Genomic DNA, 16268 nt, shown 5'->3' with positions numbered 1-16268 from the left:
TCCCTCGGGCATGGGTGTGTGTGTTTGTCCTTAGGATGATTTAGGTTATGTAGTGTGTAAGCTTAGGGACTGATGACCTTAGCAGGTAAGTCCCATATGATTTCACACATGTTTGAACGTATCTAAATCTAACTCTACAAACCACAATGAGCTGCATGTCAGAGGGTATACCCCATTTTACCAGTTTCTAGTATTCCTTCCCATTCCATTCACATGGATTGTGGGAAGAATGATAGTTTGAAGGGCTCTGTGTGTGCTGTAATTATTCTAATCATGTCCTCATGACCCCTGTATGTGCAATACATAGTGGTTTTAGTATATTTCTAGAGTCATTTAAAGATGGTTTGTGGAACTTTAACAGACTTTCTCAGGATAGTTTACATCTACTGTCAGGAGTCTTCCAGTACAGTTCCTTAAATATCTCTGTGACATACTCCTACAGATCAAACAAACATGTGACCATTCGTGCTTCAGTTGTCTGTATATGAGAGTATCCCATGTTTGTCCTATTTTGTATGGGTCACACACACTTGAGTAAGGTTTTAATTGAAGTTTGTGTTAGGGTGGACTTTGGACTTAGGTAGTCTATGCACCTGTATTAGCCCCAATGATACAGCAGCATAATGGCTGGCACATCTGTCTAGTAAGCAGGAAACATAGGTTCAAGTCCCAGTGATGGTACAAATTTTATTTCATTCCTTTGGATTCTGTCCTTACCATATTTAAATGGCTGAACATTTAAAGCAACTTGTCAATCTTTGCACCACTTTGATCAAGATCTGATTGACTATTTATGCAGCTTCTTTCAGACAGTACTCCATTATAGATAACTGCATCATCTGCAAAAAGTCTGAAGTTACTAATAATATTGTATTCATGGTCATTAATATAATCACAACATGAACAGCAAGTGTCCCAACACTCTGTTTTGAGGCACACACACAGTTACTGCTACATCTGACAATGACTCTCCATCCAAGATAACAGGCTGCATCCTCCCTACCAAAACGTTCTCAGTCCAGTAACAAATTTCCCTTGATACCCCTTATGATCATACTTCCGACAATATATGTAGGTGTGGTACAGAGTCAAATGCTTTTTGGAAATAAATAAATAAATACTGCATCTGCCTGACTTCCTTGATCAAAAGCTTTCTATTGGCACGTGAGGGGGTTGTTATCGGGATATATGCTGGTTGGCATGGAATGGGTCATTCTGTTGGAGATACCTTAAGGTAATATGTTCTAAGATTGTACAACAAATTGATGTAAGGGGTATTGGATGGTAGTTTTGTGGATCACTTTTATTACCGTTCTTGTGCACATGCTTGACCTGTGCTTCCTCCAACTACTGGGCACAATTTCTTGTTTGAGGGATCTACAATAGATTATTGTTAGAGAGGGGCTGGCTCAGTACAGTATCTGATAAGGATACCATTAGGCCCTGTAGATTTGTTAAATTGTAACAGTTTTGGCTGTTTCTCAACGCCACTGACACTAATACTTCTTTAACTCATCTCTTCAGTGGTACGAGCGTTAAATTGGAGCTAGTCTCTTGGGTTTTACATTGTAAAGGAACATTTAAAAATAAGAGTTAATAATTTCAGCAGTTGCTTTGCTACCCTCAATTTCAGCTTCCGTCTCATTCACTAGGGACTAGACACTGACTTGGTGCCACTAACTGCCTTTACATATGACCAGAATTTCTTTGGGTTTTCTTAAATATCATTTAACAACAATTTGTTATGGTAGTCATTGAAGGCATCATACATTGCTCTCTTGACAGGCAAATGTGTTGCATTCAGCACCTATCTGTCTTTAGTCCTATGCTTCGTTTTGCACCTATTATGCGATAGTCTGTTTTTTTCTTTAGAAGTTTCTTTAGAGTGGCTGTATACCTTGAAGGTGCCCTCCTATTATGAACTGTCTACTGGGTACCTATATGTCCAGTGCATGGTCAACTAGTTCTTCTACATGTTCTTGCCCTGGGCTGAAAGTTTGAAGTTCCTCATTGAGATAGGACACTGCTGAATTTTTATGTAGTTTACTAAACATATGAGAGTTGGAACTTTAATAGTGACAACTATTTAGTTACAGCTCGTACAAAATAGATATGTGTTTCAAAGTTTTACTGACCTTCAAAGTAGTCGCCAGCATTGTGTATAACACATTGCCAGTGATGTGGAAGTCGTAGGTTACTCTTAACAGTGCCAGTTGTGTTGACAGTTCAAGCGGCATGGTCTATTGCCTGACAAATTTGTACCAGTTCTGAAGCGAATGCCGTGAAGTGTTTCCTTCAGTTTATAAATAGAGTATAACTCCTGAGGGCTGAAGTCAGGGGAGTGCACTTAGCAGCCCCATCAGTGAAACAAATCAGTAACTGTATGGTCTTAAGCATTGTCCTGCAAAATGATGGTTAGGTCCTGTAAAAAGTGTCATCACTTCTGTCTCTGTGCTGTTCATTTTTGGAACACAATCTCACAATCTACGACCACCTTAGACACAGAAGTGATGACATTTTCTACAGGACCTGGCCATCATTTTGCAGGACAATGCTCAAGCACGTACAGTGCAAGATGTTACTGATTTGTTTGACTGATGGGGCTGCTAAGTGCTATACCACCTACTGCATTCCTCTGACTTAAGCCCTTGTGAGTTCAACTCGATTTATAAACTGAAGGAAACACTTCATGGCATTCGCTTCAGAACTGCTACAAATTTGTCGGGCAATAGACCGCGCTGCTCAAACCTTCAACACAACTGGCACTGTTAAGATTATCCTAAGAGTTCCAAATCGCTGGCAATGGGTTATACACAATGCTGGTGACTACTTTGAAGGTCAGTAAAACTTTGAAACACACATCTGTCTTGTACGAGCTGTAAATAAATAGTTGCTGCTATTAAAGTTCCTACTGCCGTATATGTGTTTCTGTTTGTTTTATTTGTCCTTTCTACTTTGGTAATCATTGTTACCACAATCGCATCATGATCACTCGTACCAATTTTGGTGTGGACATTCTTACAAAGTTTTTTTTTGGCACGAGTAGAGTTCCTAACTAGATGTTCTTGGTAGTTTACAGAAAAGACATTTAGTAATGTTTCACAAGACGTCTTTCACACCCACCACTAATAAAACTTTTACAGTCCAAATTAATTGTTGGTTGATTAAAGTCTGCACCAATGATTGGGGAACTTACATACAAGTGAACTGAAGTTTTCTCTAAAGCTTTCTGTTACATCTGGAGATGAGTCTGGACAATAGAAGGATCCAGGCATCATTTTATGCCCGCTCCTGATACTGAGTCTTGCCCAAAGTCTCACACGCAGCTTCAATATATACCTTGGTGGATTTGAGTTTCTTGACTACTGCAACAAATAGAGCACCTAAGTTTCTCGTTTTCCTGTCCTTTCAATACACACTCACATTTTCCCCAAAAAATCTCACAACTACCAGTTTCAGGTTTCAACCAGCTTTCTCTACCTATTTTTATTTGAGCTTCACTGCTTTTCAGGAGTGCTTCAAATTCTGGCTCTTTGTTGTGAATGCTTTGGCAGTTAACCATTAGGATTTTGATACTTTCACCTGTGGGGGAATCATTTCTATCAATGTTACACTGATTCTTCTTGATTTCTTACAGCTGTCAGTATCTGGATTGGATGAAGAGTGTACAGTTCTCAACCGTACGGCACAAGTTCAGGAAGTCACAGGCTACCTTGTCACAGAACTTTTGAAGTCTTTCCACTTCACTCTGAACCAAAGGGCTACAATTAGTTCTGGGGACAATCCTGCAGATTGAGAGATTCGTTTAAACTCCATGTGCAAGGCTGGTCTTCCCAATCTACTTTGTTAGTCACAGAATGACAAGTATGACCGCGGAGCCCAAACAAAAGACATCATTTGTTCCATCATGTGGCACAGTCTGCAGTCGATTGCATCCTGTTCGCTCGAGGCTGCTGACTAGCCTCTTTAACATGTTGAATTGGACCCCCAGGCATATACACTGAGTGCACATTGTATCTTGTCCTGTTCCTTGCAGCCATTTCCCTAAGTGGTGCCATCATTCGCCGAACGTTTGAACTGCCAATGTTAATAGATTCCCTATCCTTTTGTGTTTACCTGTGCTTGACAGCGACAAAACAGGTTTCCCCAGAAAGGTGAAGTGAGTCACACTGGCTCAGTTTCAGTGAAAGACAGCAGCTCAAACTTGTTGGTTAGGGGGATCGATATAACACTTGAGTCTTTCCTCATCCCTGTCCATCCTGTACAGGATGCCAAGATCTGTCATTGACATTTGCAGTAAAGTGGATGAGCAATGACAGACTCTATACTTTCTGCAGAGGAGATAGGATCCATAGGAGATAACAGTACTTGAGATACCTCTGGTGCCGGTTCGCAGAAGCTCTTCCGACACACTGATTTGCAGCAGATGCCTATTGTTTGGCAGTAGTCAGGGCGATTTCCAGCTTCTTACGTATGTCAACCAACTAACATAGTTGCATTGTCAGATTGATTCATTTTGAACATTAGTTTTTTTCTTGTTGTGCTTCTTTTTGTTATTTACAATAGCTTAATGCTCTTTCTGACAGTGTTATCACAGTCTTATTATGAATCTTGCACCATCCTCCTCAACTCTGCCTGCTGGTGAATAAGATGGTGGTAGAAAAAAAGTGATGAGTTTGTTTTCAGCTGGATGCCGGCTTGTAGATATTCAGTGAGAAATGGTCAGTTTTGTTCATAAGAAATGGTGTAGTAGAAAATGGTGTCATTTGAAGGGAAAAGGAGAGGGGATATGTGGAGAAATGTAGCTTTGAGATAAATTTCAAATGCTAAGGAATGCATGATATTTGTTGTTCCTTTCTCATTTGTCCCTGTTCTATTGCAACGGAGGATGATACTACTTGGATACTTTTTAAAAAGTTAGTGTATTGGACGGTTTTTTTAATTAGTGATGCATGAGTAGTGTTGCACACATAGTAAGTTTGTTTTGTTGGTATCTTGCTGTTACATGCTTCTCTCATGTGTGTATTGTTACTTCCTAACTGTTTGCAATGATTGATTGCATTGTTAGCTGTAACAGGTAGAAAATGCAATTTTGACTGAGAGATACTCATGCAGCAGTGTTCTTCAGCATGCCACTGTAGAAGTTGGCACAGAAACAGCTGAGTAAAAAATCGGTGCAGTTCACACATTTATTTATAATTCAAAACGACTTTGGAGTTCATGTGAGACAATTTGTGCGTGCCAATTTGAAATTCTAGATTCACACATTTACTATTGGCGTTGCTTCTGTATACTCTTTCATTGATTGTATCAATACATATTTGTATTGTAATATTTTGTGAAATTTCTATCACTCCTACATCCATGTAAACTTTTACTCTTATTGTCAATTGTAGCCTCAAATTTAGTGCTCTTTCAAAATCTGTGAGATTTGGTAGGCCTACCTTCATTCAAAACAATCTTTCTCTAATTCCATTGTACACCTATGTGAGAAGCAGATCATTTTTGAGAATTTTTGGACACTTAAACTATTTTTGTAAATTATTGTTATGAGTGTTTTGGATAATTCATTTCATAGCAAATCAACATTTGTGATTCACAGTTACTGCCAAATAATAGATCATCACATATTTCATTGTATGTCAGTGCAAATAAATGAGCAATTTTGAGAATTTTCAGAAGGTAGAATTGTCCTGTGCCTAATATAATTTGTAGTAAATTGACATTTATGATTTAGTTCCTGTAGCAGATATTGTAACTAACACATTATATTAATATACTGTAGATTAAGTCTGTTTTAGGGTTTGCTAACAACTGCAATTAACCTCAAAAAGTTTTAGGAAACTAGCAATTTTTACCATGGGTTTTTCAGTTGCCTTGATTGTAATCTTTGTTTTGTGTATTTGCTTCAGTTCTTAGAGAAAATTAGGAAGTTTCTAGCCCAACTTATTAAAAGATAATCAGCAGGCTTAGTTTAAAATTATTTATTCACTATCCTTTTATTCATTGCACCAGCCAAAATGCAGCCCCACTGTAAGTGCTGTTCTTGAACATGGAATGAGTTGGGTGACATTTGTAGGCAACTGGAAATCGCACTGACTAATGTCAAATGATTGGCAGCTGCTGTGAATTGCTGTGCTGGAAGAGCTCTCAAGAGTCATGTACCTGTGGTACACCTCAAGTACTGTCCTCTCATATGGGTCGTATCTCCTCTGGTAGGAAGTATGGGATCAATTATTTCTTGTCCACTTGACTCCGAGTGGTGTTTCAAAGGTAGAGGTAGGCACCCTAAAGAGGGTTCACGGGGACTTGGAGGATTTGGATTGTTACACCAACCCCCTAATAAAAAATTCTGAGGTGTTGTCTTTCACTCTAACTGAAACTGAGCCAGTGGGCCCCAATTCACCTGTTTTGGGGAAACCAGTTTTGTCTGGTATCATGGGGAGGCAAACGCAACAGGGAAGGAGTCCATTCATTGTTGACGGTTCAAACGTATGGTGAATGATTGAACCCCGTAGGGAAATGGCAGTAAGGTACAGAAAAGGACACCAGGTGCACTCTTTGTGTATGCCTGGGGTCTCAGTCCACATGTTGAAGAGGCCATTCCAGCAGCTGTTGAGGAAATAGTGTGCAATCAACTGCATGTTGTGACACACATTGGAATAAACGATGCCTGTCATCTTGGCTCAGAAGTCGTACTTGGAGCATTCCATCGACTAGCAGAGAAAATTGAGAAGACCAGCCTTGTGCATAAAAATTCAATGAAGCTCACATTTTGCAGTATTGCTCCCAGACCTGTCATGCCCCTTCACTTCTGCACTGAGTGGAAGGATGGAACCAGAGTCTTTGAAGAATCAGTGACAAGTTAGGTTTCAGCTTCCTGGACTTTTGCCATAGTGTTGAGCACTTTTTCTCCCTAATCGGGCCTACCCAGGTTTTGGGGTACACAAGGCTTTTTTTTTTTTTTTTTTTTTTTTTTTTTTTGCATTAGGCAACTCTCCACCCAACCCAGAAAACAATAGCTGTAGAAAACCCGGAAATATCAATGTAAGATCGAAAGTAATGCCTCCCACAGATAATAATGGTTAACTGACGAAGCATTTGCAACAGAATGCCAGAGTTCTTGCTCCTGAAAAGCAGTGAAACACACATAATGAGGTGAAACCTGTAATTGATAGCAGTGAGATTTTTGGGGAGAATTTCAGTGGATATTGAAAGAGTGGGCAAATGGGAAATGGAGGTGGTGAATTTGTTGCTGTACACAAGAAAGTCAAATCCATGAAGACAGAAATAGAAGCTGCATGGGAGATTGATAGGGTAAGACCCAGTGTCAGGTGTGGACATAAAATGGTCTACTGATGTGACTGAGAACTTCAGAGAGAACCTCAGTTCACTATACGTAAGTTCTGCAATGATATAGTAATTGTCAGTGGAGATTCTAATCGTCCGCCAGTCAGTTGGAAAAATTAAGAATTTTGTTAAGACATCCTGTGAAATGTTACTAAATGCCTTCTTTGAACACTATCCAGAACAGATAGTTAGGAGTCCCCACTCATGATGGAAATATATTGGATCTAATGTCAACAAATAGACCTGATGTCTTTGAGGATGTCCACATCAAAACTGATATCAATGTCTGTGACACTGTTGTGGCAACAATGATTACCAAAGTACAAAGGACAGCTCAAACAAGCAGAATCATATATATGTTCAGCAAACTATATAAAAAATCAGTAGTGTCATATCTCAGTGAGGAACTAGAAACTTTCGCCACAGGACGGGAGTATGTAGAGGAACTGTGGCTCAAGTTTAAAAGTATAGTTGACGATGCAGTGGCTAGATATGTACCCAGTAGAACACTTCATAATGGGAGGGAACCTCCATGATATACAGTCACTTGTAAGAAACTACTAAAGAAACGGAGATTACTGCATAACTGGTAGCGTAGGGCTGTTAATAGAGAGATGCTAAATGCAGTGCATTTGGCTGACAAGTGAGCAATGCATAAAGCCTTCAATGACTATCGTCTCAGGATACTGTCAAGTGATCTTTCACACAGCCTAAAGAAATTCTGGTCGCATGTAAAGGCTGTTAGTGGCAGCAAAGTTAGTGTCCAGTCCCTAACGAAAGAGACAGGAACTGAAATTGGGGGTACCAAAAAGGAAGCTGAAATGCTTAACTCTATTTTCAAATGTTCCTTTACAAAGTAAATCCCAGGAAAGTAGCCCCAATTTAACCGTTGTACCATTGAAGAGATGAGTGAAATAAGTTTGTGTCAGTGGTGTTGAGAAACAGCTGAAATAGTTAAAATAGAATAAAGATCAAGGCTCTGGTGGAATCCCTGTCAGATTATATACTGAATTTGTGGCTGATTTAGCCCCTCTTCTAACTATAATCTTTTGCTGTTTCCTCGAACAAAAAATTGCCAAGTTCTTGGAAAAAGGCAGAGGTCACACCTGTCTACAGGAAGGGTAGTTAGTAGAAGTGATCCACAAAACTGCAGTCCAATATCCTTGTGATAGATTTGTTGCAGAATCTTAGAACATGTTCTGAGTTCGAACATAATGAGGTACCTCGAACAGAATGTCGTCCTCAAAGCCAACCAGCATGGATTTCAAAAACATCGATCATGTGAAAGCCAACTCGCACTTTTCTCGCATGACATACTGAAAGCTTTGGATCAATGCAACCAGGTAGGATGCAGTTTTCCTTGATTTCTGAACAGCATTTGACTCTGTACTGCACACACACTTATTGTCAAAAGTACAATCATATGGGGTATGAAGTGAAATTTGTGAATGGATTGAGGGCTTTGTAGTCAGGAGGAGGCAGCATGTTATCATTGATGGAGAGTCATAATCAGATGTGGAAATAGCTTCGGGTGTGCCTCAGGGAAGTGTGTTGGGACTCTTGCTGTTCATGTTGTATATTAATGACCTTGCAAACAATATTATATTAACAAATGTTCAGAAATGTAAAATCATGCCATTCACAAAACAAAAAACCATGATATTCTATGACTATAATATCAGTGAGTCACAATTGGAATCAGCCAACTCGTACATATACCTGGATGTAACACTTCGTAGAGATGTGAAATGGGATGATCACATAGGCTCAGTTGTGGGTGAAGCAGGTGATAGACTTTGGTTTATTGGTAGAATACTGGGGACCTGCAATCAATCTAGAAAGGAGATTGCTTATAAATTACTTGTTCAAATGGTTCTAGAGTATTAATCAAGTGCGTGGGACCCATACAAAATAGGGCTAACAGGGTATATTGAATATGTACAGAGAAAAGCAGTACGAATGCTCACAGTTTTGTTTGAACCATGGGGGTGTCCCGCAGAGATGCTGAAGAAACTGAATGGGAAGAATCTTGACAATAGATGTAAACTATCCCAAAAAGTCTGGTAACAAAGTTTCAAGTACAGTTTTTAAGTGGTGACTCTAGGAATATCCAACAAGCCCCTAAAGATTGTGAGGATGAGATTGGAATAATTACAGCATGCACACAGCTGCTCTCCATATGTGAATGAATGGAATGGAAAAAACCCTAATTACTGGTACAGTTGTACATGCCCTGCGCCATGCACTTCAGTGTTTTGCAGAGTATAGATATAAACATATTTGTAAATTGCTTGTGAAGCATAGTATTTTATGGGTAGTTATGGGTGAGTTTCAAAGTGGGATATGGAGAACCAAAATTGTGATGTTGCTACATGGGAGAACCTTGAATAGTGTCCATGAGACTATTGAAGATTATTTTCTCGTCAGATGGACATATCACCTCATGGATACTTCAACGATTTTTTGTAATTTAAAATGTTAGGACATGTGAGGCAGATGTCAAATTTGAATGAAATTTTTGACAACTTTACCTATATTTGGCAACATTAGCTATGTGGTTGTCCCCATCTAATTTCTACAGCTTTTGCTGCCTATGTTTCTGTCCAGCTTTTTTCAGAGGGACTGTTGTTTCTGAAACTATATAACTGTGACACTATCTTTGTCAAGTTTCAACAGCATTATATGCCATTAAGAAGGTAATCTTCTGTGTCCCTTTGGTACGAGAATTAATTTTAAACATATAAGTAATTTAATTTACTATCACTGATTTCTATATAACAATTTGTTATGCCTGTGATACATTGTTGACTAAATTTTTTGCAGCCTGATTATCAACCTACCAGCCCAGATAATCTCAGTCAAATGATGTCTGGAATGTCAGTTGCTCAGCAAGGTTTCAACAAATTGTGGGTAAGTATATCTTACAATGTAATTAAGTCTCTTGCCTGTAATAGAAGTTCTTGCTTTCTTCTGCTATACCCTAATTTTTCTGTCTGAAACGATGACGTAAAAATTTGTGGAATATAATTGTTAGTGGGCGGTGTTCTCTTTTTAGTGTAATGAAAATTTTGTAACTGTTCTAGAGTAAATTTATCTCTAAATAGTGTGTTAGAGGTGGCATTGATTTGTCAACAAACAGTGCATTACATCTGGTGTGTTTTATCAGATTTTTCTCAATTCTGAGGGCTTCCGATTTCCAGTCGCAGGAGACAAAGCATTTAATTCTGTTGTGATCAGCTGTGTTCTTTCATTAAATAAGCTAAGAATGTTGGTGTCTAGCAAACTCCTACCACAAGAGATATGTAAAGATTTGCACAAGATGTAATAAGCAATAAAAAAGGAAATGTTGATGTCGGGTAATGTAAGATCGTTCCCAAAGATCGAGGACATCTTGCAAAGGGCAGCCTACCTGAACTGGCAATGGGCTGGCCACGTTGGTAGAGGCAAACATGAGAGGTGGGCTAAACTGGTGATGCAGTTGAGTCCAGGAAGCAGATGAAGGTCCAGAAGAAGACCGCCAGACTGGTGAAATAAGGACAAGCTCACACTAGTGCTGGAGGAACTTGCTAAAAGTGCACCTGAATGTTTGACTTGAAGAGCCTTGCCATTTTGTGATGGAAATGGCTGATCATGATGAAGCTAAAGATATCAGACAGTGATTTTGCATGTTTTTATTGGAGTACTGTTTTCAATTTTGAATTGTTCAGTAGAGATACTTCTGCGATGTTTAGCTGTTTTTGGTAACACTAAATAATTGTTCTGAATTACCCGTATTAATGTGGAAGGCATTTGAAATTTTCAGTCTTTTTTTTTTTTTTTATTCGGTCCGTTTGTTGGGTATTGGAAAGATCACCACCAGGTATTTGTCCAGGTTGCGTCTTTGCCAAGACATTGTTGCCATCATCAGGTCATCATGATGCCTGAATATCTTTCTATGAGCGCCAACTTGTAAATCCTCTCCATGTTATTGAAGAACATACAGTGGCCAGACTTGGTGAAAAGGATGGGAAATCTGCCACTGGAACATGACCTGTGGTTTGTGAGAGACTGCTGAAAATGTATGTGTGGTGTCATTCCAGCACCTCAGTTGCTGTAGCATATGCCATACTTTTAAAAGTGAAGACACAGTCTGAATATGAGTATTCGGTTATATTAAGTAGCACATTATTATGATCTACAGTCAAGATCACAACTGTATTTCACCAATTTCGAAAATTACTAGTTTTGGCCTGTTAACATACTATGAAGACTAGTGTCTGCTACTAATGAAAGCCAATGGGAGGATCTACATACTGATTTGTTAGCCATTTTTTTAATATTTTGACGTATTTATTGTGGCCCATTGCAGTAAGTATAGGCAGTGTTCCATGATATTGTCTTCCTGTTTGGTAAAGAACATTTTAATCAATAATTAGTCTTTTAATAACTACATCATCATCATCATCATCTAGGACCATGTTAAGTCTTGTAACATTCGGCAGAGAACTAAGCTTTCTTTGAAGCATAGATATCCTTCATGCTTTGTGAATGGGCCTGATTGCTCTCCATCATTTAAGGGGCAGCACATATTTTTATTTGCTTTAGCTTCATTTAGCCATTCCTCAGCATCGACTTCTGGAAGAGATTCCTGTAGCAAGTGTCTTTCGGTTTTATTTGTTGGAGTTTGAGGATCTTTTTGTTTCTTAACTAGGGCATTGTGGATTTCGGAGTTGAATAAAAGCGTGGAAGATCTTCTTGGTTAACCTGTTCCTGCCTATTCTTTTGAGGTACCTTAAAATTGTTAAACATCTTTTGCAGGTTGTCTGTAATTTTCTCTGTTTTGCAATGGATTCCTTATTGGATCAAGTTTGCTGGATGTTACTCATGTAATTGGGTGCCATGGATGGTGGTCTAATGATTCTGTGCTCTTTTTCTCCAGTTCTTTGATGAGCCTTTTATGTGCCTTTAGGGCTCCATACATAACTATTGGCTTCAGAAGTGTTTCATAGTGATGTATCTTAGTGTTTTGTGAAAAGCATTTCTTGTTGTAGATCGTGTGTGATGTTTGATGTTTGATAGGCTATTTCAACATTATGCTTCCTTGTCCAGTCTGTTTTTAGGATTATTTAGTCCAGTCAGTAAAAATGGAACCCTCCAATAGGATTGTTTTGTTGTCTACGTCTGTCTGTTCGTCTGTTCAAATCCCTTTTCCTCAGGAATGGGTTCCCCAGGGGCTTCCATGAGTTATTACGCAGCACACATTGGGCCCTGAGCTACTGCAGCCCATTCTTCATTTCCTTCACTGTGACCCTCCCTCCTCATCCTCACTCCTACCCTGCTGACCCTTTCTTCCCTTCTCTTGGCATTCTTATTTATGTCAATCTAGCTATCCCTGTATTCCTTGCAGTTTCGTTCCTTTTGCCTGTTTGATCTCCATTCCTAGATTTTCTGTCTTCAGTGTGAGCCATTTGAGGAAGAATGCCCTCACTAATGTCCACAGTGTGGAGCCCTTTCTGCCCCTTGCCCCCCCTCTCTCCCTTCCTTGCCATAGCCCCCCTCCCCTTCCACCCTGCTAGGTCCCCTGCATGTGTTAAGTCTGTGTGGTGAAGCTGTTATATATCCGTCAGGCTGAGCCCCCTGACAACAGAGGTATCACACTACTGATACCTGAGCTGTTGCTTCCCCATGTATGCCAAGGAGTGGTTGCTTGTCATCTTGGAGCATCAGAACCCCTGGCAACAGCCGCCACACCAGATGACCCGTACTGTGGCTGGGTAGCGGCCATGGGGAGAGCCCCTGCTCAGAGTGGGTTGTATCAGGGTACATGCTTGGTGCATGAAGTGAATCAAGCAGCAAAAATCTGGCTGTTCTCAAATGGTTGTCTTGGGAGTGATACCGATCATTGGATACTGCTTTGTATGACCCTGCAACCTTCCCTTCCCTGGCTACACGCTGGGAGAAGAGCCAGGTTTGCCATCTGAGGATGAAACACTGTCCACACTACCTGGTCTGTACTGGGATGGGTGAAGACACATTCACCACCACAAAGCCATTGTTTTTTGTGGAGAATATCAAGGGTAAGTTCGGTGAAGTGGAGTCTCTTGGTATGATGGGGTTGGATCTCCTGTTAATCAAAGCTGCCCCAGCCATCCAATCTGCAGCTCTTCGTGCTTGGGGTCATCTTGGTGATCTCCTGGTGTTTATTGCCCCTCATCAGCCTCTGAATATGGTCCAGGGAGTGATTTTTAATAGGGACCTCATACTTCAAATTGATGAGTAGCTCTGGGCTAATCTGAAACGACACGGTATTCAGTTCATTAGATGTGTGCAGAAGGGTCATAAAGACTACTGCATCAATACAGGTGCCTTTGTTTTGGCTTTTGAGGTGGTATCCTCCTAGAGAGGGTCAAAGTTGTGTGTTACCAATGTGGTGTGAAGCCATACGCCCTGCTACCCACTAGGTGCTTTAGGTGCTTGCATTTTGGGTATATGTCTTCCTGCTGTAAGGCAGACCCACTGTGTGGTTACTGGACACTCATTCCATGAGAGAAGTTGCTGTGTTGCACCACCTGTGTGTGCAAATTGTCATGACCACCACTCCCCATGCTCACCAGACTGCCCAGCTTACAAGAAAGAAAAGAAGATCCAAGACTGTAAGTCTGTGGATCGTTTATCTTTTAGTGAGACTCGTCAGTAATGTAACTGACTCCACCGTGTGTCAATGTTTCTACTTTTGCCTCTGTTGCATCCTTTCTCCCTCCTATACTTGGTCCTGTCCCCCTCTCCTGTGGTTCTCCCTTCCCTTCCCTTCCCTTCCCTTCCCTTCCCTTCCCTTCCCTTCCCTTCCCTTCCCTTCCCTTCCCTTCCCTCCCCCCCCCCCCCCCCCCCCAGTGTGTGGCGGCTGTTGCCAGGGGTTCTGATGCTCCAAGATGACAAGCAACCACTCCTTGGCATACATGGGGAAGCAACAGCTCAGGTATCAGTAGTTTGATACCTCTGTTGTCAAGGAACTGCTCCTCCTCAGCCAGAGAAAAAATCCTCTTCTCTGGCTCTTGCTTGGGACAGGGCTCTCTCTTGGAACACCTCTCCCTGGCATTCTCAAGATAGAGAGCCTGCAACATCGGGTCAGACAAGGGAACCACACTCAAAGGTCCCAAAGCATGTTGCTCTCTGTCCAATCCGAACACTGCTGCCACCTGTTCCCTTAACGATAACACCTCCTCCCACCCTCTGAAGGAGGAGGAGAAGAAGAAGAAGAAGAAGAAGAAGTAGCAGTGCAAGTCCAAGGATGAGGCTTCCCTGGCATCCCAGGGTAGCTCTACCCCCTCCTCACTCCAAATCAGATCCAGTTTTTATGGATGTCACCCTACCCTTGTGTGTGTGATGACCACTGACCTGATGGCATGATGTCAGCTCGGCTTCTTTGTGTCTAACTTGGACTCTCACCACTCGATAATCCAGTGGAATTGCAATGGATATTACTGTCACCTACTGGAACTACAACTAGTTTCCTTTTTTTCTCCATTCTGTCTTGCTCTTCAAGATATGCACTTCCGTGATGACCACTCTGAAATGTTTGATGGTTATCGGGCAGTTCTGTCAGAACTGTGCCGTTACCGAGATAGCATCTAGAGGGGCCTGCACTTTTGTTCGCACTGATATCATTAATGACTGGATTCCCCTTCTTACCAAACTGGAAGCAATAGCAGTATGAGTGCAAATGATCGCCAGCAATCACTATTTGCAGTGTCGACCTCCCTCCAGGTAGGCTATTTCCTAATGTTGAACTGCCTACCTTAATACAGCAACTCCCGCCCCCATATCTCCCCCTTCAGAACTTCTGTGCACACCACCCCCTGTGACTAGAGATCTTCTAATTGACCAACTTATTACAGACTTTGATATGTCTCCTCAATGATGACACTCCTACACACTTCAGTGTTGCTCATGGCACCTTTTCTGCCATTGATCTCACCATCTCCTCCCCTGATCTCATGGCTTCACTACATAGGTCTCACCTCATGATGAGCTTTGTGACAGTGTCCACTTTCCTGTGATTCTGTTGTTCCCCTAACACCGCCAGGCAGACTGTCCCCTATGTTGGGCATTCTGCAGAGCCAAATGGCCCATATATACATTTGCTGTGCACTTTGTCAACTCTCTCTTAGATTGCATTGATGTTGTTGTGCAAGACGTCTCTGACACTATTCTTCATGCCACTGGCACTGCTATCCTCGTATACACATGTCCCCTTCATCGTCGAGTGGTATCATGATGGACCGAGGATGTAGCAGTCGCAATCCAGGACCACCAATGGGCACTGCAACAAATTAAATGACACCCTCACAGATTAACCTTATCGCTTTTAAGTGTCTCCGTGCTAAGGTTTGCTACATTATTAAGCAGAGTATAAAAGAATACTTGTTTCTTCCCGTGGGATGCAACCCTCTTCATTGCAGGTTTGGTGCAAGGTTTGTAGCCTTCTCAGCAGCCAGTGACTTTAAACTGTCCAGGGTCTTATCCCGCAGGGTGTTTTGTGTATTGATCCATCGATCCTTGTAGAACACCTCGTGACAGCATTGGTGTCCTCATCCTATCCCACTACCTTTCTCTGGCAGAAATGATGAGTTGTAGAACTCACCTCTGTTTCAACCCCACCAAGCTGAATCTTGTAATGAACCCTTCACTGAGTGGGAATCCTTGTAGGCTCTTAATTCTTCACATGACGTGGCCTCAGGCCCAGATTCCACCCACAATTGTCCTTAAATCAGGGAATAATCCAAGGTCTCTCGACAGTTACCGGTTGATTAGCCAGACCAGCTTACTTTATAAATTGATCAAGAGGTTGGTTAGCTTCCGGTTATGTTGGGTGCTTGAATTTTGGAGTGTTTTGTCCCCGTGTCAGTGTGGCTTCTGGGAAGGATGATCTACTACTGACC

The 16268-nt window shown here is 41.2% G+C and overlaps 1 protein-coding gene across 1 annotated transcript in view; it reads left to right on the top strand.

Annotated features, from left to right (window-relative positions):
* LOC126284031 (protein transport protein Sec24A-like) overlaps positions 1-16268 on the top strand; it is a 131271-nt gene that overhangs the window by 27767 nt on the left and 87236 nt on the right. Inside the window, 1 exon segment of the mRNA XM_049982585.1 lies at positions 10174-10260. Coding sequence (XP_049838542.1) covers positions 10174-10260 — 87 coding nt within the window.

This window comes from Schistocerca gregaria, chromosome 8 (assembly GCF_023897955.1).
Source record: "Schistocerca gregaria isolate iqSchGreg1 chromosome 8, iqSchGreg1.2, whole genome shotgun sequence".
In the NCBI taxonomy this organism is placed as follows: domain Eukaryota; kingdom Metazoa; phylum Arthropoda; class Insecta; order Orthoptera; family Acrididae; genus Schistocerca; species Schistocerca gregaria.
Note: the sequence above shows the minus strand (reverse complement) of the source record. Positions and strands in the feature narration are given on the sequence as shown.